Raw genomic sequence first — 26,334 nt, forward strand, 5'->3', positions numbered from 1 at the left:
GCCAAGAGGGGGTCCTGCCTGGGAAGCCCACAGGATGGGAGCCCTGGGGCCCAGGGGAGGGACTGCGCCGCCACCCAGCGGGAGGAGCCAGGGCAGGTGATGTCGGGGACTGGACCTCACCGGGCGAAGTGGGGACGGTGAGGGAGTTGCTCTGAGAGGATGCAGGAGAAGCTCCGGGGCTGAGGTTTGGGGAAACAGCTGTGGAGACACACAAATTGGCCAGCATTCATGAAGGTTCAGGACTTCAGTCTGACAAAGACATCCTCTCAGGTTATGTCTCACCCTTGGGGACCGGATCTGCCTCATCGGGTTCACAAGCTGATTCTAGACTTTATATAAGGCTTCTGCCACAGCCCAACCCCTACCTGTCCCAACAGAGGGGGCACTGAGGTCACTTAGGGATACGGACGGCAATTTGGATCTTACTCCTCAGTCTGCCTGGCCGCAACTCAAAGTACCTTCTAGAAACAGAAGACCTGGCCTCACTTGGCAGGTATGGCTCCAAAGGCTGTACCTCTTAGACTTGCCAGGATGGCCCTGATTTTAATTGCACCCCTTGCCTCTTAAGTACATTCAGACTTGTCTAACTGCCCCAAATTTTTGCTCAAGGAAAAAGAGTGACTTTAGCCAAAGGGTTAACAGGAGGATTTCAGGTTTCAGGAAAACTTTCTAATCCAGATATTTCATAAAAACACCAAAGACCGCCTTCCCTTCCCCATAGTAGCTAGGATCCTTCCCGGGGTCTCCAGCTGGAGGTCAAGGAGAGGGAGCACAGTGCTGGCCTCTCCTGACCTTCACAGGGGAGGTGCCCACAGAACAGGGCCTCCTGGGGATGGCAGGAGGCCACACAGACCCGACTTGCAGGGTGGCCCACGGGTCTGTGCACACTGGCATCACACAGAGGGCTTCTCTCCTTTCAGGGTTCAGGGACTGGGGAGCCCAGGCCAAGTTCACGGGCATCATATGGGCTAGCATTTCTTGGCAAAGCGGGAGGACACAATGCTAACACATAGCCCCCCAAAACTGAAAGGTAAGAGAGTTTTCTGGGCTAGAGTTGGGTATTTCAGAGCTTCTGATATGGGGCAAGATGCCCTCCCCTCACAGGATCCTCTCCATGAGGCTCAATCCTCCTGGGGCCCAGAGGCCTGGTGGCAGGTGCATTGAGGGCACCCCTCAGAAGCAGGGCTCCTGCTACAACTGCTATCTGGCCCTCCCCACCCCCACGCCCCTCAGAGGGCTTCGGAGCAGCCATCTGTCTTACCTGGTGAGGAGTCTCCGGGACTGCTCCTGGACTTCCTTCCACGGCGGGTCAGGAACCGCTCACTCACCGACTTGGCTTCCTCCAGCAGCGCCAGGTTTTTCTTCTTGTCCTCCTCTGAGATGCTGATGTCCGGCAGCTGGTCATTGACCAGGTCAATGACGTGCCCTGCAGGGTCTGCAGAGGTAAGTGAGCTCCAGGTGAGACCCATGGAATCCTTGGTGTCTCAGGGCCTTGGCCCTGCCCCCAACCCCCAACCCCAAGCCCACAGATGCTGCCCAGAGTGGACTCGGCCAGCCAAACCTCGGCCCAATTCCAGGACCTGAAGAGGGCTACGTGGGGACAGACAGGCTCCCTCAGCAGGCCTAGCCCCACCAGCCCATGGCTGTGGCATGCCTTCTGTCACAAATGATTATGAAATCCCCCAGGTTCCCTGTCTTAAACTCTACCATCAGGAGCCCCACCTGTGCTATCTGCTCCCCTAGTGTTCTCCCTTTGGGTCTCTGCTCCTTTAACGAGCCAAGGACACAATTCCAAGGTCACCTTCCATCGTTTTTCCCTCTGTTCACACCGTTTACCCCTGTGCTGTGCTAGGTCGCTTCAGTCGTGTCCGACTCTGTGCGACCCGATGGACTGTAGCCCACCAGGCTCCTCTGTCCATGGGATTCTCCAGGCAAGAATATGGAGTGGGTTGCCATGCCCTCCTCCAGGGGATCTTCCTGACCCAGGGATCGAGCCCGTGTCTCTTACGTCTCCTGCATTGGCAGGCGGGTTCTTTACCCCTAGTGCCACCTGGGAAGCCCCTCTATTCTTATTCTATCCTGCTCCAAACCTTACCCCTATCCTTCTCCAAAACTGCCCCTTCTCCAGGAGACTTTCCCTGGGTGAGCGATACCACCTCTCACCCAGCTGCTCAGAAACATGGGAGTCACTCCACACTCTTTCCTCTCAGTCCACCCAGGTCCCGCCAACTCATCATCAAGTAAATATCCCTGGAACCTGTGCCTCATCTCCATTTTTGCTCGTCAACTGTAACTTACTTGCTCAGTTACATCAGCACCTCCCAGGCCCTTTCCACCTCCAGGTTACCTGCACCATCCCATCCTCCGCTGCCTCTCAGAGTGACCATCCTCAGAGCCTCCTCTGCCCATGCAGTTCTCCTGCCTCAGCTCAGCAGGATTCCTCACGGTCCCCAGGGTGACATCAGATGCCCAGCTGGGCCCAGCCACTCTTCCTGAAGCCACAGACTCCTCTCCTCCAGCCCCTCCGTGGTGAATGGCTCCCGTTGTGCCTCTCCAGCCTCCTTTCCTCCTCCTTCCCGTCAGAGCTCCCCAGTCTGCACTGGGTGAAGCTCACTGGAGTCTCAGTCACGTTGGGGAATTAGGAAGGAGCTAAACCCTGTCACCCACCTCATCTCATGTACCAGTAGTGGAACTGTGTACCATCCTCAGCCAGTCCATGAGCTCAGTCCCCCTGGGTGGCTGGCTCAGGGATGGCCAGGCGAGGCAGTGAGAGGCAATTCTGAGGAAGGTGTTGGGTGTATGGGGAAGAGGAACTCTCTCCTCACTGAAGGGATGTTAGTTGCTCATGGACATTTGCCCAGAAGAAAACCAGCACACGAGAGAGGAGACTGGGGAGAGTGGATGAGATGATCGCTCATGACCCAGCGTGAGCACCTGGGGTTAGCACACCCTGAAAACACAGACCCTGGCTTTTATTTATTTTTTGGCATGAGCTAATTTAAGCTGAGCTTCTATGATGTGAGAGTCCTGACTAATACACACAGCAAAGCATTCAGTTGCTCTGTTAAGGCTCCTGCTCCCCAACAGTGTTGCTTCTTCCATCCAGATGAACTTTCCTCCCTCTTGTCCACCTCTCTAAGGCACAACTCAGATACTCTCCCGTCTGGAATGCCTATCCAGCCCTCCCCGTCTCTAGCCAGAATTGGTCCCCTTCTTGACTCAGTTTCCCTAACCCTTTTGGGAAGGATCTGGTCACACAGTGTCTTGATTCTATCCGTTCACTTGTCAGCCTCCTCACTGACAGTGAGTGACATGCAGGCAGAGACCACGCCTGTACTTGTGTTCAGATGGTCCAGAGCAGGCTCTGAGATACCCTGGGGAAGGAGAAGGTGGCTGGGGCAGTCAGCCTTGCAGCTAAGCCCACACCTACCTGGATGTGGGCCTTTCTAGCTGGGGGTGGAGAGGCTCACCTAGCCCTTCTGTCTCCCTTTGCCTCACCTTCCTCTGTATGCCCAGGAATTGTGTTTTTACCAAAACAAACTGAAATCAGATGTAATACTTCTGGGCTCAAACACAGGGGGCTCATCGATGTTGCCCTGTTGGGCTTCTAGCAACGGACTCATCTGAGAAACAGGAGTGGGGAGGAGGCCAAGCTGCCAGACCTCAGTCTTCCTACTCAAACATACCTTCAGCTGGCCTCTGGCTGCAGAAATAAGAGAAATCAGCCTAGCCCTTACCCACAGAAGTCAGCGAAGCAGTGGAAACCTTCAAGTGTCGGTGAGAAAGCCTCCTGTGGGGACTGTGGGCTCTGAAAGACAGGACAGAATCACCTTGTTAAGAAAATGTGTCCACTGAGCATGTAAATAGGTGCCTAGATGTTTGCCTATGCTTTCAAAGTCATCCTAGAGCATGGCTTTCAATCTCCTCTAAGCTTGGGATTTGTTACAAACACACATTCTCAGGCCCCACCCACCAACAGGATCAGAAACTCTGGGGGATGGGGTCCAACTCTGTGTGATTAATTGAACAAGTCCCACCCCTCAAAACCAGGCGCTTCTGAGGCTCACTAAACCACTTCCCTGAGGAGATGTAACTTTGTTTATCAGGGCTCAGACTCTGAGCATCTAACTTGCAGAAAACTCATAAAATGTGAGTAATTGCCTGGTAGAGATGCAGATGATTTCTGTTGGGGAAAAAAAAAAAAAAAAAGGTAAACATTAACCTATTTTATATCTAACTTGGCCATCTTATTCCAGCTTTCTTGTCCTCACTGATTATATTAAGTATGTCCATTTCTTATATTCTCTTTTGAACTGGTTTTGTATTCCTGATGGTCCCCCCACCCCATTAATGAGTTAAATAAATCTTTGACACAGGCTTATTACATATCTGTATTAGAGTTATCTTGGTAACTTTTTGGAAATTACACTTAGGCCCTCTCATTCCAGTTAGACGAAGGCATGAGCTAGTGCTGTGCAAGACTGAGGCATGATGTCCCCGTGCATCTGAGCCCGTGTTCCTCCCACAAGGTCATCTGCCACACGGGCAGAATACTAGTCAAGAATCCACATCTTTCAGGTCTGTTTGCAAATATATGGACAGATATGATAGGAAACTCCCCTGCTATAATTTGTGCTTTTCTTAAAGGTTAGCCAAGTGCAAAGATCTGAATCCAGGAGAGAAAATAATATGGGGGAGGGGGAGATAATGGAAAAATGCCATGCTCTCTCTCCCATTTTGAAAAACCGCTTGATTATATTTCATCAATAAAATCATCAAGAAAGAAGAAAAGTTTTGTGTAAAAAAAAAAAAAATAGAGTTGTCTAATCCCACATGCTAGGAAATAGTGGCCTTTATTGCATAGATTAGGCACATAGGATGTACCTGTTGACCGGGTTTTTGTCAGTTTCTCCTTCCGGTGAACTGGCATCCCCAGTCAGGATGATGGTGGGTGGACTGCAAGATATTCCTGCGGTGGCAGGGTCCTGGTGATTTAGAACAAGAACACAGATGGAGTTAAGCTTCCAAGAGCTGGGACCTTTATTCCAGCGTTGTGATACCAGAGCCTTCTTGATATGGGCCAAAGGCAGTTTATTTGGATTATCCAGAAAAAAGAAAAAGAAAAAAAGTTTCTCTTTCATTCACCTAGCTTAACTTGGTTTATCTTTTAGGCACTAAGTTTAGGGAACGACAAAGCAATTCCTGGTTATTTCTCACTAACAATGTATTAATAGGAAAAGAACAGTAGAGTCCTCAGGCTGCAACCAACCTGCTTGTGGAAGGATGCAGGCCAGCAGAAAAGGGGATGACACACACATTCCTGATACCCAGTGACAGTCCTCCATTTGGCTAATTATGACATTTCAATAAAGGTGATTTGTTCCATGGGTAATGGAACATGGTTTTTAACTTTTCTAACTTTGTAAAAATGTTTTAATAAATAAACATTTCTGAAATAATAACAAAAGTTACAGACCAATCCTTGAATTTTTGAGATAGTTTGCAACTACTAAGCAAAATAGAACAAAACTTCTAGCCACCAATATGAAAGTTATTACATTGTAGGTTGGAGCAGCTGTAGTGAAAAATGGTATACTGTTATGCTGCTAATGGCTGTGTGAGTTGTAAAACCTTATGTATACAAATGTAACATATAAATTTGTATGTTACAAATATGTATAATAAATATTTGTTGAGTGAGTAAATGAATGAATGAAATAAAAGCATGCTGTATAGGATATACAACAGAATTCATAAAGATGCACGTCAACCTGTGTTTTCCCACACCTAAGTGGACTGGAGACAGAAATAGGACCAATGAGGAGTAACAATAGTATCTCTGATTTTTCTGCCACCTGATGTCCCAGTATATCCATCTCAGAATTGTTCCCAGTTATATCTGGGAGACTCTCTGGGGGTCCTCTTTTATGATCCTTCATCATTTTCCTTCTCCTTGCCCTGCTCTCCCATACTGGTGTGTGATGTTCCAGCCCTCTGTGAATGCCCTACTCTCCCTACCAAAGGCCTGCCTCCCTATGCTCCTGAGCATGTCACACCACCTACAGTATCAGTGCAGCTTCCTGGAGCTTCAGAGCAGTGGGTCCCCACGGCCTCTTTCTATGGAGGTCATGTCCTTCTAGAGCCTCTGGGCATTAGTGCCCTTACCTCTACTGGCCTCGATGAAACCATGGCCTGGGGGCTGCCCTCACAGAGCCAGGCTGAGCTGTGTTCTTTTGCCCTTGGTATGCAGGGGTTGGCTTTTTGCAAGGTGGGGAGGAGGCCCTCTCTCGTTTTCACATTATTCTTTCTTGTCAAGTAGGTACTATACAGAATTATCTGGACTTCTTGATTCCCACAACTTTTAGTGAAACCAGCTCTTCCGTTTTCATCTGCGTCTATTCCCTCCCTTGGCCTCAAACATGAGGCCAGCTGAGCTGGGGAAGAGTCTCTGAGTCCAGCCAGGGAATGCCAGATCCCTGTGTTCCACAGTCTTTTAGCAGGAGGGAGTTGCAGTGATGAGACAGGGAGAAGTCCTCAGAATCCCTGAGCACATGGAAGGAAACTTCGGACAAGGACTATGGCTGGGTAGGAGTAGGAAGCAGCATTGCCTTTTTCCTTTTCCTTTGGAAGAATCACACCCTCAAATTTCTGCTAGTCATCCACTAGCTGTGCGTCCTCGGGCAAGCTACTTAACCTCTCTATGCCCCATGACAACTCACAAAGTTGATGTGAGGATTAAAAATAATGTTGAGAAAGTACCTTAGCACAAGACTGATATATCAATAAACAACCATACCACTATCAAATCACTTTTTTCTCTCACTCAACAAATACATTTTAGTTATGCATCATGTGCCAGAAGCAGTATGAGATACAAAGACCCTCAAGAGCTCACAGACAATCAAGGGATACAGAGGAGTAACTCATACTGATAATACATATCAGGTGATAAGGGATGAACCACATTCTTTGCAAACTCAAAGGAAAGCAAAGCGAACTCTTATGAGGGGAGCTGGAGAAGACTCTCCAGAGGAGAGGACATTTAAGCTAGATCTTGAGGGATGAATATGAGTTTGCAATACAAAGATATTAGAAGAGGGACTTCCCTGGTGGTCCAGTGGTTAAGAATCAGCCTTGCAACGCAAGGATTAGGTGTTTGATCCCTGATCAGGGAACAGAAGATCCTACGTGCCACGGAGCAACTAAGCCCACAAGCTACCACTAGAGAGTCTGTGTCACACGAAAGATACCACGTGACTCAGTGAAGCTCCGTGCCGCAACTAAGACCCGACCCGGCCAAATTTAATTCATTAAAAAGAAGATATTAGGGGAGAGGTTTTGGGCAAAGGAAACAGCCTTAGTAAAAGGCATAACAGCACTAAGGATTCATCAGTGTCACTGGAGCATAGACTATGGAGTATGTGAAATAACTTGCTTACTCTCCCCGGCCCCTTTCCCTCTCTCCCTCTCTCTGTTCCTCCCCAAACCAGCTTAGTCTTCCAGCTCCATTCAATTCTTCATGGTGCAGATTGTTTTAACCACCCACTCCCTTTTTTTTAATGATTGACACAAAAGTTTTCAAAAGTCTTAGAGTCTAAGAGAGCGGCCAGTTTGTAAACTTTTGCACATTATTACACTTAGTTCTGCCTGTTTATCCAGCAAACAGTTATTGAATGCCTACTACATGCTATGGTCTGTGCTAGGGCCTACGCAGACAAAGGTGAACCAGGGGGACCTCTGAAATACTTCCCCAGCTAGCACAGTGGGAGGGGAGTGAGGTAGAAGTACCCTCCTCCCCACTGCTACCGATCGCAGGTAGGGTCCCGCCGGTCCTGCCGGTCCGGTTGGGTGCCCTCAAGGCTGACGCTGTGAGTAACTGGTCTGCAAGGCGCTGGAGGGACTACTTTCCAGTGGAGTTTTCCCTGACTCCTGGTGAAAGGGGTGAATATGAGTCACTCTCCAGAGGTGACTGTCATACACGGAGCTCCTGGTACCCTCACCCAGAGGAAGGCCAAGGGCAAAGATTCCCACACAGAAAGGCAGAAACGAGGCCCTGGTGGCGAGTGCCAAGCATGTAACCACAGACACACACACAATTTGAAATTGCTTAAAAGCCAAGAGGCACGAAGCAATCAGGGAGAAATCCTCTAATCCCCTGGTGGAATGCCCTGGAATGTCCTCATGCTCTCCTTCCAATGTGTACAAAATATACACTAATAAAATCAAATTGTTCTCTCCCTAATCAGCTCACAGAAAGCTCCAGGCCATATCTAATTTTCTGCAAAACTGTTTTTGTGGGGAACATTTAGTCTTGTGCTGGCTGGGTTTCACTTTAACGGGGGAGTCAGCAGTCAGAAGAGAGTGTGGGAAGAGTCCAGGGGCCCTCCGGGTGAATTCTGCCAGGTTTTAATGCTGTGTAAATACTCATCCTTGCTCCCGCTCTGAGCTGCCAAAACAGAAGGCAGGGCCTCAAGAAAGCTTGTTGGACGGCGCATTCAAACAGAATCTGCCAGGCAGGTTCCTGGCTCCAGGACTTCAGGACTCAGGCTCTGGAGCCACACTAGTTCATGATACAGCTTTTCACATTAGTTGTGTGACCTTGGGCAAGTGACTTCACCTCTCTGTGCCTCATCTATAAAATAGCTATCTCACAGCATATTTACAAGAATTCCACAGACTAATGTAGAAATAGGATTGCCAGATAAAATACAGGATACTCTGTTACACTTGAGCTTCAAATAAACAATTAATTTTCTAGTGTAAGTAGGTCCCAAATACTTACACTGAAGTATTCAGTGTGAAGGAGCTCTGAAGGTAAAGACTCTGCCTTCAGTGCAGGAGACCAGGGTCCGATCCCTGGGTCGGGAAGATCCCCTGGAGAAGGGAATGGCAACCCCCTCCAGTATTCTTGCCTGGAGAATCCCATAGACAAGGGAGATTTTCGGGCTACATTCCATGAGGTAACAAAGAGTCGGACATGACTGAGTGACTAACACACATGTCCCAAATATTGCATGAACATAATTGTTTCACTTGCTAAGTGTGGCAGCTCCAGATGGTAAGCTTGTAGAAGGGCAACCGGCAGCTAGTAAATGCTGAATGAGTGTCAGATGTTACAGTCCGCTACTGGTACCTTTGGGACTCAATTAATGACTTTGGAATTTGGTTTGGAGGAGATTGTTCTTAGTTTTGCATCTACACAACCATTTGGAGTTCAATTAGGAGGACCTTGTACTTCTGGTCATGGAACCACAGAACGTCTTCCATGGGACAGCTGGCCACAGAAGCCAAGTAACCAAGGCCTCCCAGGGAAGCCCACATACAAGGCCTCTCTGACCTGGCTCCACTCCCACTCACCACCTGCGTCTCAGACAAAGTAGAGATGACTCTTACCTAACAGGAGAAGCAAAGAAACGAAGATGGATAGAAGGAAGTGGCATTTAGTCCAACCCACTGCCTGCGGAGTCTTGCTCCAGGCACTTCCTGTGTGTTTTCTCATAATCCTTCCAGCAACTCCGAGGATGATCCTCAGGACACCCCTGAACAACGTGGGGTGAGAATGCCTCCTGACCTCACAGAATCGTGCAGGGGAGATGAGAAGACGAAAGCAAAAGCCTTGAGTATGGAATAGGGGATGAATATGTTTCTTTTCTTTCCCCCTTTTGCATATTTCACTTCCCACTTAACCAACAACAACAAAAACCAGACTGTCCAGGGCTGCACAGCCCTGGGGAGAGACAAACGCCAGGCCTGTTGGCTTCCTATCACCCACGTTGCCCGTACAAGTTGTCTCCAGGTCTTGGGTCTCACCTCCCCTGATTTCTGGTGCCCTGTGGGCCTCTGACGCGCCTCTCTTATTCTTCCAAATTGTATCCTACACAGTGAGCCCCTTCCTCCAGAAAGCCCTTCAGGCTGAACACACAGCTGGAGGAAAGATAGCAGGGGCACCCTTCTCACCTTCCAGGGCCCAGCCTCCCCGGGGATCCGCTCCCCTTCCCTGGAGTCAGCCGAGCACTGCAGGAGTTGGGCCATCTCCCAGCATGCTTGCCCTTTAATAAGCCAGCAGGTCACATTTTGTTCTCTTTAAATAAGCCTTATAGAAACATTTAAATGTTTATTTCGCTCATAAATTCCCAAGAATGCACCACAGTTTCCTAACTGCCTGGGCGCTGGGATAAATATAGGCCAGTGTCACAGACGGGAATATTAGCTTCCTTTCCCCCATGTCACGTGACGAGCCCTGGCTCGGAAGATCTGAGTAGCAGACCACCCCCAGCCCAGGAGTGGGGAGTTAGCTCCTGCACTGGGACCCTGGCAGCCGGTCTGGGAGAGGACTGTGCAGGCAGGCAGCATGGGGTGGTGAAGTTGGGAGGTCTACACTGGCTTCTCACCTCAGTGACCTCGGGCAAGTCACTTAACTTCGCTGGCCTTCCTGTTCTCAAATTAGTTGAAGCAAACAATCCCCATTTTCCAGGCCGGTTCTAAGGGTGACAATGACAGTGAGGATGGTGACGGAGGGTGGTCACTGCTGTAGCTGTATCCCCAGGTCCCTCTCTCACAGCCCGGAGGGCAAACAAGGACTGCCTCTGGAGAGACGGCCCTGGCCGCAAAGAGGCTTAGCACTCTCGTGACAGGATAAAAGGATTCTCTGGGGACTTCCAAGAAAATGATTATTCCAGCAATGAGTCCTAAGAGCATGGGAGAGAGCAGAAGTGCCTCTGCCGAGCTTGGCTGGACCTGGGGCTCCTCCCTGCCAAGCGCGGAGGATCAGAGTCTGGCTCCCTGAAAGCTCCCCGTGGCCCGCTGTGTGGATTTCCCCATCACTCATGGCCTGCCCTGCCTCTGTAGATCCTCTTTCTGGCCATTGTCCAGTCTATTCCCACCAGTCTGGGGTCGTTGCTTAGTTGTTATGTCTTGTCTGACTCTTTGCGACCCCATGGACTGTAGCCCACCAGGCTCCTCTATCCATGGGATTTCCCAGGGAAGCATACTGGAGTGGGTTGCCATTTCCTTCTCCAGAGCATCTTCCCAATCCAGGGATTGGGAACTCCTGCATGGACAGGCGAGTTCTTTACCACTGCGCCACCAGGGAAGCCCCAGTCAGGGGTCACCCGCTCCCAGATTATCCTACCTTCTTCATCGCTGTTTTTACTCTTCTGCCATCAGCCTTTGAAGTATGAAAGTGCACAGTGTCTGTTAGCCTTCCTCTGTTGGGGAGGAGGGTATCACACAACCAGGTGGCCATTCACCCATGATTATCTTCTATCCTCTCCTCCTCCTTCCTGTCCATCTCCTCCTCCCTTAAGTCCAGGCATTTAATCATCCATACAGCCAATTAGGCAACCAGCCTATCACACAACCATCCATCCCTAAGCTCTTACATATGCAAGAGCCTATGCTGAGGACTGGAGATATATACACATAGCTCCTGACCCTAAAGGAATGCAACCTGAAGGGGTACTCAGAGAAATAAAGAAAAAGACAAGTTACTCTATTGCTTATAATAGGATCAATAATTGTAATATACATTCCTGACCATCTGGAATAACCAACATTTCTAAAGCACTTTCAGCTTTGTCCCAGACAGTTCCATAACTATAACCTCACAACTCTTACTCTCTGACCCAAACCACTAAAAGCCATCCTGGTAGAACAGTCCTCTTGACTCATTCTGAGCTTCTCTTCCATAGAGGATGGGGCATCAAGCACCTACCTCCCATGCCTACCTCACAACTCTTACTCTCTGACCCAAACCACTAAAAGCCATCCTGGTAGAACAGTCCTCTTGACTCGTTCTGAGCTTCTCTTCCATAGAGGATGGGGCATCAAGCACCTACCTCCCATGCCTGGGATTTCTGGTGTCTAAGACATTGGATTTACGACTGGGTGGGACCAGGGAAGGAGGCAAAGGTGGTGGGAACACCTCAGCAGAAATGGGTTTGAATCTCCACTCAGCCATGACACATCAGGTGACCTCTGACAATTATGTAACTTCTACAAAATTCAGATAATAATTATATCTACTTTGGGGGTTCCCAGTAGATATCTCCAATATCTTATACATCAGACTCTAATGCTTTACTGACAGTTTATTTGAAGATACTTCACTGAAGATCTGAACAGAGCCTGTTTCTGCAAAGGGCAGGATGAGATAAGGATGAATTCAAAATCTTCAAATGGAATATTCAAGGTACTCCTCAGTTTCTGGTGGTTAGAGTGTACTTCCTTGCCTCAGTTTTCTCATCTGTAAAATGGATAATAATCATACTGATCTAGAATTGCTCATGTAAAATGCTTAGAGCACTGTCGGTCACATAGGAAGCACAGAAAGTAAGAGGATTCTCATAGGATTAGTTGGGAGGGTGGTGGGGGGTCTCCCCACTCTGCATAGTCCTTACCAGTTTCCAAGTATTTAACATGCATTATCTATTTCACCTTCATCTCATTCCTGACAGAGGATTGATTCTCTGAGTCCTGAACACTTTTGCCACCAGTGTAGAGCACGCATTTCTCCAGGGGCCTCCACTGGGGTAGAGATGGAACACTAGCCCACTGACCAGTGAACACAGGGTCTGGACAGCCAAGGGGAGGCGAAGTGGAGAGTGAGGCTGGCAAGCCACCTCACACAGTCACATGTGTTAAGGTCTAGATATATCTGGGGGTGGCAAAGAACAAAGATCCTCCAGTTCCTGATCCGAGAAGGTCATGAGAGCAAGTCAGATCAGAGAGACCTGTCATTCAACGGTAAAACCACAAGGAAGTGTACTCCCTGAGAGTGGAGCCTTGGGTGGTTACAGCTCAATAAACGCTTGGTGAATGAATTCAATAAACATTTACTGAGTAAATTAAACTCAGTTCTGTATTCGCTGAGTACCTGCCACACGTCAGCGAACTGCCATCCCTTTCCTGTGTGCTCAAACTCCACTGCATTGTAATGGGGTGTTTTCTGGACTAGAAAGAAGAAAAACCATCATTCTAGGCCTGTTTCTCAGCTATGAGCCACGAGGCAGTGAAATTCAGGCCTTGTTACTTCTTCATTATGTGACTTTGGACAACTGGCTTAACCTACCCAAGACTTACTTTCCTAATCTATAAAATGGGTGCAGGCATTGCTAACTTACAGAGCATTATAAAGTTCATCTGAGATCGTGAGTGTAAAGAGCTTAACCTAGAACACACTAGGAGCCTCACATGTTAGTTTCTCTCCTTGCATCTGGATATAATACCTAAGTGCTCTGAGCTTTCCAGTTTCCTGGGGATGATGATCTCTGTCCCCACAGTGGCATTAGGGGACCAACAACAGTGATACCTGTGGAAACTTTTTAATAGACCGTCTTGTGCTGTATGAGGGACTGAGAACTTTGTTGAGTACTAAGTTAAGTTGAGTACTTTACTTAGCACTGGTATATATTATTCTGGTAAAGTCAAGTTGCCTAGGTTTGAGCCTTGGCTCTTACAATCTAACCCCTTAGCTGTGTTGCCTAGTGCACCTTACTTTCTTTTCTGTGCTTAAATTCTTCATCTATAAATGGGAAGAGCAATAACACCGACCTCACAGAGTTAGTGAGAAAACTAAATGAGATCATATAGACATAAACCTAGCATAGTGCCTGGAATTGCCTTAAGAGTTAGCTGTTGTGAGTGGCTATTACTGTAACACTCAGCTTATAGATAAGGAAGCTGAGGCATGATGAATAACCCACCCAGGGTAACACTCAGGGATGAAGCACAGGCCCCCTTCACTCTGCCACATAGCTAACATCTCATGTTCCTATGAAACAGAAGCATTTCCTGTGTCTTCTGGAACTCCCGGCTGCTTGGGGAACCCTGCTTGGAATTCTTCTCTTCTAACAGGACAGCCACGCGGGATGATGGTGGTGCGTCTGGATGTGTCTCTTACTACACTAAACAGGGAGAGAGTTCCAGGTTTGTTATGGTGGCAGCTACCGTGCTATCCAATTCTGGGCCAAAAGATGGGGAGACCCTGCAGCTTCATGGTCAGAGGTTCTAGGAGCTCCTCAAACAGATCCTTTCCTGTTAAGGCTACATGCAGAGAGCTGCTTCTCCAGAAAACACTCCAACCTCATTTTCAGTTAAGTAATAATTGGGGTAGGGGTCAGGGTGGGAACAAGGATGCTGCTGGTTAGTTGAGTGCTGCAGTGATCATGTCAACCAGATGCTGCTGTGTGTGAGGGTTAAACATAAGTTTCTGTCTAGAGGATCAGAAAGTGCAGTACAGTAAGTCCCCTACAAATGAACCTTCAAGTTGTGAAGTTTCAAAGATGGGAATGTGTGTTTGCATGTAAAATCACGCTATTTCACACATCTAGAGTACGTTCTCTCATGCATGCATCCTTTACAAGCAGTTGGGTACTTCACGGTACAGTACTGTATAGAGGGCAGGAGTACAGTATCTTTATTTCAAGCCCAGGGTGTCCGAAAGGATAAAATCTTGCCGTGTTCTGTGCTTTTTTACGTATTGCTTGTGTGAAAAGTATTATAAACCTATTACAGTACAGTAGTCTACAGCCGATTGTGTTAGCTGGGTACCGAGGCTAACTTTTTTGGACCTATGAACAAATTAGACTTACAAAGTCCCTCTCGGAACAGAACTCCTTCGTATTCGGGACTGACTGGACCAAGGAGGTGCTCGGGCAGGCCTGGAGTGAGAGGAACGCGTGTATGCGGCCTGAAGCGGGAACAGCACGGGGCCTGGGTTTCTAGGGCTCAAGGCACACCCAAGCGTGCTGTTTTATCGGGAACACAGCTGTGGCACTTCAGGTTTGTAAGGCGGTGAGTGCTACAGGGCCCAGGTTGGCTGACTCTGACAAGCGGTTTTGAGAGCAGAGGACAGCGTTCCCTTGACCCTAGCACCTCTCACAGAGGCCCCAGTGTCAAAGCTGACAGTGCTCAGTGCAGGGCATAGACTAAGAGTGTGGGCTCTGGGGCCAGGCTGCCTGGGTTCGAATCCTGGGCCTTTCACTTACAAGCTGTGTGACCCTGGAGGAAGGTACTTAACTACTCTGTGCCTCAGTTTGCTCAGCTATGAGATGGGACTGATGATACCTACCTCATAAGGTGGCTTGAAAGTTAAGTGAGTTAATAGAGTAGTAACCCCAACAAGGTCCATATGGTCAAAGCTGTGGTTTTTCCAGTAGTCATGTATGGATATGAAAGTTGGACCATAAAGAAGGCTGAGTGCCAAGGAATCAGTGCTTTTGAATTGTGGTGCTGGAGAAACTCTTGAGAGTCCCTTGAACAGCAAAGAGATCAAACCAGTCAACCCTAAAGGAAATCAACCCTGAATATTCCTTGGAAAGACTGATGCTGAAGTTGAAGCTCCAGTACTTTGGTCACCTGATACGAAGGGTGGATACACTGGAGAAGACCCCGATGCTGGGAAAGAGGTAAGGCCAAAGAGAAGAGGCGGCAGAGAATGAGATGGTTGGATAGCATCACTGGCTCGATGGACATAAATCTGAGTAAACTCCAGGAGATAATGAAGGACAGAGAAGCTTGGTGTAGTGCAATCCATGGGGTTGCAAAGAGTCAGACATAACTTAGTGGCCGAACAACAAGGAAAAGAGTTAGCTGCTAGTTAGCAGAAGGTTAGCTGTTATTAATGGCTTTATGGATAATGGAGAAGTGGGGTAAGGGAGGGTTAGAGAATGGTGGTCAGAGGAGATGATGTGAAAGATATGAGGTCAGCTTATGAGCTCACACTGACCTGTCCCTGGAGCCTTCCAAAGCCCCTGGAGGGGGATAAGGGTGAGATCCAGTGAGAACTGGGTTCTTTTAGTTAATATGAATGTCTCTGTACTTTGAGGTTTGTAAGGCCCCTCTGAGGAGGCCATGCAGGTCCAGTGAGTGGAGGTGCTAATATGGCTGTTGCCACAGGCCTGGAAAGAGCTGATGTCCTGGTTACACTGCCTCTAGGGCCTGGGGCCAGGTCTGGTGCCCCAAGTGAGGCAGAGACAGGCTGGTATGTGTGGGGAGGGGTTGGAGGAGGCTCTGAAATGTGCCGTGGCATCAAAGCCTGGAGGAACTGGAGGCAGAGAGGCTCTAAGAAGATGCAGAAACCTCCTTCATGCGTCTGTGGGTCTTCACCCACAACAGACCACTGTGAGGACAGAACTGAGGGAGTCGGGGGAGACAGGCTCCAGCCTGACCATGAAGCAGAGCTGCCAACCACCACACAGGTCCTCCCCAGGAGACTTTGGTCCAGCAGGTGTAGGTTGGCAGAGGAATCCAGGGTTAACAAGCTCCCAGGCAACTTAGACCAGGCAGAATTTTGCCTGTCTTTAGAGGAAGGGGCTTAGATGTGCCCTGAGATCCCTTCCCGCTCTGTCAGTCTGTGATCCCATAAGGTCCCGGGCTCATATCCTCACAACTTCTGTTCCTGCCAGAGCCTCTTGGCTACCAACTCATCCCTGTCAGCCCTTCCCTGTTCAAAGGCCAACCCAGGAAACACTGCTCAGGACACAGCCTCACCAGAGGGCATCGTCAGGAGGCTTTAGTTCTTTGTGCATTTTGATTATAGCTTCTGCTTGGGATCTTAAACAGTATATCTCTCTGTCTATCTGTCCAAGTCTGTGTGTGTGCAAAAGTGTGTTTAGGTCTGGCATGCATATGAGTGTTCGTGTATATGAGTGTGTTTGTGTGTGTGTGTGTATGTGTGCATGTGTGCGTGAGCAGAAAGAAAAACAGGATCTTTTGTGTTTTTGTGTGAGAAGGCCTCAGCTAGTGCTCGTGTCAGCGATGAGAAGTGGGGGCTGGGGCCTGAGGAACCAGAAGTAGGGCCAGACCCCAGGGAGCTGTAAACTCGGAAGGATGGTCTGTTTTCTGCCCTGCTTCACAGAGTGGGAATTCACACGGCACCAGGAGTTCCAGCCCAGTCCTCCTGGCCAAGCTTGCTTCCCCTTGCTTCCTCTGCTGCTCTGAGCGACTCAGGCTCCAACCCCCAAGGCTCCAGTCTAACTCTCAAGACCTAACTGTCTCCTGAGGCTGCGGCTGCCAGAGAAGCCCCATGTGGGTTGTCTGATGGGCACTGCAGAGGAAGATACTCTTTACTTAGGGTGCCTGTGGGCTTCTGGAGGACTCCGGGAGGCCCAGGGCCTGTCAGTCAGGGCAGAGAATAAAAGGATACTCGATCTGATGTGGCCTTCAGCATGGGGTCTAACCTGTCCCAGCTCCACAGTCCCTCAGGCCAAAGAAGGCCCTCAAGGGCTGGGCTGAACAGAGAGAGTTCAAGAGGCAGCCACTAACACTCGCCCTGGGGAAGAGATGAGGAACCAGAGGTATGGAAAAGTTAACTGACTCAACATCAGGTCTCTTGACCAGCATGTGGAAGAGCTATGACTTCAACCCAGGATGGCCTCACTCCAGAGTCCATGTTCTGAAATCCTGTGCTAATGGGCCTCCCATAGGATCCGGGCATCCTGGCTCCAGCTCACCCGGGTTCCTCATGGGTCCTTCTCCTGATAGACTCTGGCACTGCAGAGGCTATTGAGGCCCACAAACAGTCTCTTTATTTGCTTGTCTCCCCACGAGCACATGGAGGACCTTCAGAGACCTGGAGGGCCCAGGGTTCACGTTATAGAAGTCTGGTTCAGGAAAGTGATTTTGTGGGGGCTGGAATCTGGAGTTTCTGCTGCTCTGCTGGGGCTCTCTGACCCTCATCTGTATGGTGAACTCCTGGCACACTCTCACTGCTTAGTTACCCCTAGAAATTCACCCTCACCTCTGACCCAGTGAAGTTACACCTATGTGTGGTTTGAAGCCATGATGGGGGGAAAGGCCAGCAGGCTTTTGTGCTGATTGGTCTTGCATCTTGGTGGAGGTTTGAAGTGTCTTTTAATTAGAGAGGTTTGAAACCAAGAGGAACTGAACTTAATGTGAAAAGGATCTCTTCTCTGAGGATGGAGCTGTGTCTTTGTCCATCTTTCGTTAATTTATTTTTTAGGAACTCTTGAATACTTGGGGAGCAGGGCATGGCAGCTGTTCAGGGGAGTTGCCCAGGATTCGGGAGCTAGATTTTGCATCAGAACCTGTCTTAAGGGCACTATCATTGTGAGTAAAGTAGACAGGGTCAAGGATGACCACAGCAAGAACTGATCCAGGGCTGAGGGGTGGAGATGCTAAGGGGAGAGAACCTGGGGAAGGGAATGACCTGGGGACAGGGGGCAGTGACATTGGAATCCAGATGTGTTTTAGTCTAGCTTCCTAGGTGGCTCAGTGGTAAAGAATCTGCCTGCCAATGAAGGAGATGTAGGCAATAAGGGTTCGATCCCTGGGTCAGGAAGAGTCCCTGGAGGAAGAAACGGCAACCTGCTCCTGTATTCTTGCCTGGAAAATTCCACGGACAGAGGAGCCTGGTAGGCTACAGTCCAGGGTCACAAAGGAGTTGGACGTGGCTGAGCACACACACACACAAGTGTTTTACTCTGTGTTGTATGTCCCTTCTTTAAACTCCAAGATTTCAGTAGATTAGCAACATTTTTTTGAGTAAACCTTACAGTCACTGTTGGTAACACTTTGGGGGAATTGTCCACACGTGATTTGGAGCAGCAGCAGGAAAGGCACAGCAGCAGAGCACACAATTCGGGGAAGGCTAGATGTCACCTGCGGAGGAGTGGAAGGACAGTTCGGAGCCACTGAAAGCAGCTGAGAGCAGCACCCACCATAGCCCAGGACACTCCTGGGAGTTGGGCTCAGTAAAGCCCTGAGCTGTGCCTACGGCCAAGGGCACGGGCGCTGGGCTCACTGTCATTTAGAAACTCAAGGGCTCTCCAAGGCTGCCAAGTTCTACAGCATCTCAGTCCCATGAGCTTGGGATGTGGGGATACAAGAGGCTGTTCTTTGCTAAGCATTTATTATCGAAGTTCCCACAGTTACAATATGAAAAGAAAACAAATGTCATTATAATATGAAATTATTCACTTAGAATCTGCCCACTTTTCAAATGTATCAAATTAATGCCAGCTCATATAACCTTCCCCCGCTTAACGAGTGTTCTCTCCCTTGGTCTCAGGGACATTTGGAGAACTGTCAGATACAACAGGATGTATAAGTTCAGTGCAAACCAACTGCAAAGTTCATGAAGTTCAAAACACCATGTCGGAGAACTTCACATACAAGATCTTAGATCAATGAGGAGCTCATGGAGTTGGACCAGTTAACAAATGAATTCATAATTATGAGGATGATGGAAAGATAGATAGGTTCTTCATGAGGGAATATTGAGGGATGGGAAGAGGTCCTTTGGAAAATGAATGAAGCCCTTAAATATTAAACAAGCAGAATCTCTTAATGAAGGTGCTATAAGGTAAAATGTAAAGGTTGTGACCTCATGTGAACAGATCACTTCATTGGCATAAAAAATATGTAATACAAAAATCAACATACTTGATTAATTCTCTATTCTTTCTAAAAATTAGCTTATAAGCTGTATTGTGTGATATGTTTGATTAAAAAATATATCTTCACAATATCATTTGTACAGTTCAACCTCAATGAAACCTTTCAATTTACTCTCTTCTTTTCCTTTTTTATAATAAAATCTTACTGACTCCCTTTCTCACTATTTACTAAGAAACTTTGATCTTCATTTTAAGAGGATTCAGTTTAAGTGACTTTATGCTGGTGCCCACAGCCCTGACAGGACAAGGCCCTCCAAGCTGGTGGTTCTCCTCCAGGTATCTCTCCATCCTAGGAGGGCAGTGTGACTTCCCAGGAGACCTCAGTCAGACACAGCTTAGGAGGTTCCACTCTCAGGGTATGTGGGGGCCAACTCAAATGACCTCTGGATAGTTTATTCCTTGGTGTGGAAGCCACACACCTTCCCCAGGCCCACTGCCGCCTGCAAAGGCTGGTGGCAAACCCTATGGGCTCAGCCCAGGGCTCCTGGCGTGGCCCCGGCCAGGCAAGCTGCAGGAAGGGAGGGGGCACTTACTTGGCCGGCGGGGCTCTGGGCTGCCTGTGGCTCTCCGGGGGGCTCCACGTCCTCGGGAATGTGGGGCATGGCAGACTCCTGGCGGGAGTGACTGCGTGCGCCCGGAACCTCCGCTGCGTCAGCCCCAAAGATGCTCCAAGAGGCCTGGGCTCCACAGGCTGAGGAGACGCCAAAAGGACAAGTCAAATCCAGTCCCATCCCTGACCCATGCCGGGTCCCGTTTCCAGGAGCCACAAACCGCAGAGAGCGCCTGCTTGAGTTTGCATCAACAAGGGCTAAAATAGGCGAGCAGAGGGCATTTGGAATTGCATTTCCTCCTGCTCTTTCGCTCTGTTTACAAAGTCAGAGGCGACCTTAGAGATTTTGCATCTAATTTAGGCTGTACAGGAAACAGCCATCCCAGAAGGATGCTTCGAACTCCTCGAAGCCATAACCGATGGAAGACACTCCAATGGGAACCAGACTTGTGTTTGTCAGCCATTTGTTGAGCAGCTACTGGGTGTTAGGCATTATCTAGGAACATTACAAACATCACCTAATTTAATCCTCATGCTGTAGGCATTACTATTTGCATCTTATAGATAAGGGAACTATTTGGAGAGTGGAAGTCACTTGCCCAAATCATACAAAGACCAACCATTTGAATCAAGATCTTCCTGATTTGGTGGCCACTATATCTTACAACCTTGCTTGGTTAGATGCAGGAGGAAGAAGGGATAGTGTCTCCTGACTTCCTGCCCCATGCCTCACCTCATGCCCTTCAGCAGCAATTCTGACCCTCGGTTGAGAAACAGCCCTCACTGGACCTGCCAGGACTCTGCTACAGTCATGATTCTGGAGGCTCAGCCAAGGTGGATCTCATGTGCCTTGTGCAGTGCACAACCCCAGCAACCTTGGGTTGCTGCCCCAAAGCCACACTTAACCCTCCCCTTTTCTTTCAGCTGTCTGAAAAAATAAACTGAAAAGAAAAGAAAGAAAAAAAATAAAGAAAGTTGAGCACCGAAGAATGGATGCTTTTGAACTGCGGTGTTGGAGAAGACTCTTGAGAGTCTCTTGGACTGCAAGGAGATCAAACCAGTCAATTGTAAAGGAAATCAGTCTTGAATATTCATTGGAAGGACTGATGCTGAAGCTGAAACTCCAATAATTTGGCCACCTGATGCGAAGAACTGACTCATTGGGAAAGACCCTGATGCTGGGAAAGATTGAAGGCAGGAGGAGAAGGGGGGCGACAGAGGATGAGATGGTGGGATGCCATCACTGACTTGATGGACATGAGTTTGAGCAAGCTCCGGGAGTTGGTGATGGACAGGGAAGCCTGGCGTGCTGCAGTCTATGGGGTCACAAAGAGTTGGACATGACTGAGTGACTGAGCTGAACTGAACTGAACCCTCCCCCATGGGGTAGCAACCTTGACACCTGGTTGGGGTTGACCCCAGTCAGCATAATCTCATCCATCTCACCACTGATTGGCTCAAGGCTAGACAATAGATCCAGACTAAGCCAAGGAGCACGCGGCAGTGTTCTGGGACCCAGATGCTCTCTTGTGCTCTGGGTGGCGGAGTGTGCAGGTCTGGTGCTATGGACGCCTCCATGATGAAGGCCAGACTGAGGAGAAAACTTGACACCTAGAGGAAAGCAGAGCCAGGAGATCTGCAGAGAAACAGAGCTGGAGCCCTGGTCAAAGCTCACCTGCAGCTGGAACTATTTCTTAATTGTCCAGTTACACAAGGAATTAAGTCTCAGAGTGTTTAAACCAGTTTGAATTGGGTTTACTTTTAACTACTAACTACTGTTACTTGTAAGTACTAACTGCACTTTCACATTTCCTTGCTGTTAAGAGGTGTAAGTCCAAGATCTGGCAATAAACCTGAGCCAATGGGTCTGGCTCCTCTGATTCCTCTTAGAAAAGGGGACCAGTCACCTCAGGTCTCCATCTGGAGAGGCAGGACAGCAAGGTAGAAGGAACACAGGCTGGGAACCAGATACCCAGATTTGAGGCTCCACTCTGCCCCTCACTGGATGCTAAGCCTTGAAGCCTGGCTTCACCTCTGAGCCTTGGTTTCCTCATCAGGGAACAAAGACAGAATGCCTCCCATGCAGAATAGTCCCAAGATGAAAAGAGAGCTCACTCAGCAAGGAGTAGGTGCTTATAGTAGGTCACCTGCATGCTGGTCTGCGGTCCAGAAGCTTGGCTTGGGCCCAGGGGCCTCTACCTGGCTTCTTCTCATCCCTAAACCCCTTCAGGCCCCCTGCCCTGGAGGGTGAGGAACGCCTCCAGGGACCCAAAGAACCAACAACCAGTCTGATTATACAACTTTGGGGGTTCCTTGAAGGAGCTGCTCTGGGGGACAGCAGATGAAAACCACCAGAGGCAGATGTCATCCTTAGACCCTGGCCACGGCCACAGTCAGGAGCTGCTGGGACACACAGGGGAAAGGGAAGACACTGTTATTTACTGAGTGCCAGGTCCCATGCAAGGTGCTGTCTGCTGGAGACTACAGGAGGAGGAGCCAGAAGGCCCTGCCACCACCCACAACCCCAGGAGTTCCTCTTGTCCCACCTGCCCCAAGAAAGGGCTCAGGAAGGCGCTAGAGTCACTGTGCTATGGGGCGGCTCAGATGTGGCATCAGCCGCAGCTCTTACTGACGCCCCCCCACCCAACACACAACTCTAAACCGAGCTTCCTGAGTCAGGCAAGGGGATCACAGACACCCAGATCACGATACCACAGGTATCCATTGATCACAGATACCCAGAAATCCATGTTGAGTTGTATTTTAAGAATTGGGGAACTTTATCTCTGGGAGTTTTAGTCCTTGTGACCACCATCTTGACTTGTGTCTTTCTCTACAGTGCGCAGGGAACCCCATTCAACTCTGAAACAGTTGGGGTGACCCCTGCTGGTCAGCTTAAGAAATCTCAAGTACAGGACCTGTGAGCTGACCTCCTTCACCACGAACACTCGCATCTACTCTACTATGAAGATGAAGACGTGGTCTTGGCCCAAAAGGAGCATGGAGTCCTGTGGGGGGAGACAGCCAGAAAACAAGATAAAGAGGGTAAACCCTTTGAAAGTGAGATGCTTTCCCAGAAAAGGGTCCCTAACTCGGGAAATTGGGATGAGTGGAATACCATTTCAAGGAAGATTTCACATTAGCAATGGTGTTTAGACTGAGCCACAAATACTGAAATGCTGATGAAATTTCTCTGAACAGAATGGCTGGAAGAGGTGAGACAGGAAGGTGGGTCATTGCCAAGAGGACAGATTTAACCTGACTTTTGGGAACAAGAGCTACGGGACCAGCGCTGTGCCTCCCGGCCCAAATGGTTTCTGTACAAGTAAATTGAGCAACAGGTTTGCCCAAAGCTGAGCTCTGCGATGAATTTCTATCACCTCGACTTGTATTTCAGCAGCAGGGACAGCAGTGCTATGCTGTGTTTAGTCGCTTAGTCATGTCCGATTTTTTACGACCCCACGGAGTGTAGCCCCCCAGGCTCCTCTGTCCATGAGGATTCTCCAGGCAAGAATACTGGAGTGTGTTTCTGTGCCCTCCTCAGGGGATCTTCCCAGCCCAGGGATCGAACCCAGGTCTCCCACATTGCAGGTGGATTGTTTACCATCTGAGCCGCCATGGAAGCCGAGGAACAACGGTAGTGCTGGGTAAAGTATAGAGTAGCAGGGCTGAGGGCAGCAGAAAAATATCCACATGCCCCAGTTCTACCTGCAAAGTGGACTACATGTCCCAAGAAAACTTTTTAAATGATATGCCATGTGTGTGCAGGTCTCCAGGCTGTCTTAACAGTATAGTTTCCAAAACAAGGGAGGTAACAGTTTCACTTTTCTTTTGTCTTAATCTACATGAAGTATATTGTGCTCTGCATGGTGAGAGATTCAGACAATGCGGGGTATATTCAAAAAAGGGGAAGCAGGACAAGAATTTATGTTTAAAGAATTAAAGGGACTTTGGAGGTTCAGTGATTCAGACTTCACCTTCCATGCAAAGGGTGCAAGTTTGATCCTTGGTCGGGGAGTTAAGATCCCACAAGCCTAGTGGCCAAAAAACCAAAACAAAAACCAGAAACAATATTTTAACAAATTCAATAAAGACTTTAAAAGTCGTCCACATAAAAAAAGTCATTAAAAAAAAAGAACTAATGACCTTTAGCCTGGAAAAGAGCTGGTACAGGAAGAAATAAAATCTATTTGCAGATATCTGAAAGCCATTCATGCAGTTCTATTGTCTCCAAAGGGTAGATGCATCGCCAGAGACAGAAAAGTGAGATCAAGGCAAGGGAAAAGCTTTCTAGTAGTTGGAACCATCAGAACATGAAATGCGCTGCTCTTTAAAGTAGTGAGCTCCCCTTCCTGGGAGAGTCTCATCAAAGGCTGGGGCAAGGGTCATAAGATTTCTAACCTACTTCAGGGGCTTTCTCCAACCCTAGGACTCCCTGAAATCCTGAACTCCTTCTAATGACAGCAAACCACAGACCTGAGGGACCCATCCCATAGGATTCTAGGGCCACAGTATTTCAAAGTTGCATCAGAAATATCTCTACTTCCTTTCCTTTACCTCCCGCTCCTTAAGAAAGACCTTCAGTCAGTCCCTGGGTCAAAAAACAAAGTAAAACAGAAACAAATTGAGACAAACACCAAGAGGTGTCAGATCCTGCAGGATAAAGCAGAGTGGAGGCTGGCTGAGGTCTCACACTTGACAGAATGGATCCCCGAGTTCTCCAGGGGGAGACCCAGCAGCCCCGTCCACCCAGGCCATTCTCACGCTGCTCCTGCCCAGTTGCTTTCTCTCCCATCCATTATTATAAACTTGCTGCTTAAAATAGGAAGGTAAAAGCAGAGTCCCTCCCTCAGGATGACATCTGGGTTCCGCTGGAGCTCGTGGGCACGCGGACCTCGCATCCATCACGGCAAGTTTAGAATATAATCTCCAGGAAGTGGTGATCTAGAGCACCAACCCAAAAAAGGAAAAAATATTTAGTAATGTTTGGTCTCTGAGCAGCTCCTTCTTTAACCCATTTTCAGGACGTTTTTTGTTGCCTCTCCAACCTAGTCAGTAAAGGGTTAGGTGGATCATAGCCAAAATCTATCAGCTCTTTTGACTCTTTCAGCCCCCAAATGTTGCTTAGCTATGTAGCTTGGCCCATTTTACAGGAAGGAAAACTGAGGTGCAGTGAAGTGAAGCAACTTGACTGGTCCAGCTACCTTTGTACCTGATGCAAAACTATCTAAGACTCTGCAGGGATAACTATACAATCGTTGCATTACTGAAAAAGTCAAAATTCCCTGAACCTCATTTAAATATGTTAGTCTCCCTCTGGCTATTCATCAAAGAAAGCAAACTAATATAATTTTATTCCTTCTTATTCATTAGACATGTCTAGGTGGTCTGCTGAGTACTGGACACTAGGCTAGGTGTATTTCATGTGCTATCTTGTTTATTATTTCCATCTTATGTATTAAGGAACTAAGGATCAGAGAGGTGCAGCAACTTGCTCAAGATCACACAGCTAATAAATGGCAGGCTAAGGATTATAACCCAGGCAAGTTTGAGTCGAAGGCCCCTCATCTTTTCCCTCTTCTACTTGGTTTCCTCCATCAGGAGTTCTGCTAGAGTGTAGCCACCAAACTCAGCAAGGGCACACTGCCCTGCAAGGGAGAGACGGGGAATGCATTCCCAGTGGGGATAAGATAAGATAGCAGAAGCAACAGGTTGTCAGGCCAGGAGTCTTATGAGGCCAGAAGACGGGGCCCACTGTTAGAGGTTCTGTGACCCCCACTGTGTATGGTGGCCCATTCACTCAGCCATCAGCCTGTGGGTCCATGTGTTCACCCACTCGTATTCTTAGTCTTCTACTTATGCAACTGTCCATTAGTTTGTTCATCCAATCGTTCACCCTAGGAAGGCCCACATTTGTTAGGTGAGCAGTACAGACTCTGCCCCTGAGAATGGTCACTGTAGGGCCCTTCAGGCCATGGGCAGGAGGGGGCTTCTCTGACAGAGTGGCCGTAAGGCACAGTCCTGCCACTCACAACTGGCAGAAGACCTCCATCCTGCACACCTCAGCCATGGGAGGAGGGTGGCTTCCTATGGGGCTGCCTATGTGCCAGCAGGTATGGGGGCCACTGTCAGGAGGAGTGATTTCACAAGGGCCTTTACAACCTCTTTGGTGTTCTCAGCAGCCCTTGAGGTAGGTAATGTATATACTATTATTATTAACATCGTGATCTGTCCCATTTTGCAGATGAGTGAACAGAGGTTCAATGATTGGCCAAAGTCACATCACCCATGAGCGGCAGTGCTGGAAGTCAACCACAGGTCTGTCTGCCTCCCCAGTTCCCTGCAGGGTCACGTCCACTGGATTGC

General features: G+C 48.7%; 1 protein-coding gene across 5 annotated transcripts in view; it reads right to left on the minus strand.

The window, feature by feature from the left end:
- IRAG1 (inositol 1,4,5-triphosphate receptor associated 1) overlaps window positions 1-26,334 on the minus strand; it is a 120,192-nt gene that overhangs the window by 54,245 nt on the left and 39,613 nt on the right. For 3 of the 5 annotated variants that reach the window (XM_065943766.1, XM_065943765.1, XM_065943767.1), the window contains exons 2-6: window positions 19,952-20,109; window positions 4,885-4,985; window positions 3,738-3,808; window positions 1,262-1,435; window positions 121-198 (exon numbers count right to left, since the gene is read on the minus strand). In XM_065943766.1, the coding sequence (XP_065799838.1) occupies window positions 121-198; window positions 1,262-1,435; window positions 3,738-3,808; window positions 4,885-4,985; window positions 19,952-20,109 (582 nt within the window). Of the gene's footprint in view, window positions 1-120; window positions 199-1,261; window positions 1,436-3,737; window positions 3,809-4,884; window positions 4,986-19,951; window positions 20,110-26,334 lie in introns of those variants that run through there. The other 2 variants (XM_065943769.1, XM_065943768.1) reach the window with 2 other exon arrangements.

Source organism: Muntiacus reevesi, chromosome 9, assembly GCF_963930625.1.
Source record: "Muntiacus reevesi chromosome 9, mMunRee1.1, whole genome shotgun sequence".
Taxonomy (NCBI): Eukaryota; Metazoa; Chordata; class Mammalia; order Artiodactyla; family Cervidae; genus Muntiacus; species Muntiacus reevesi.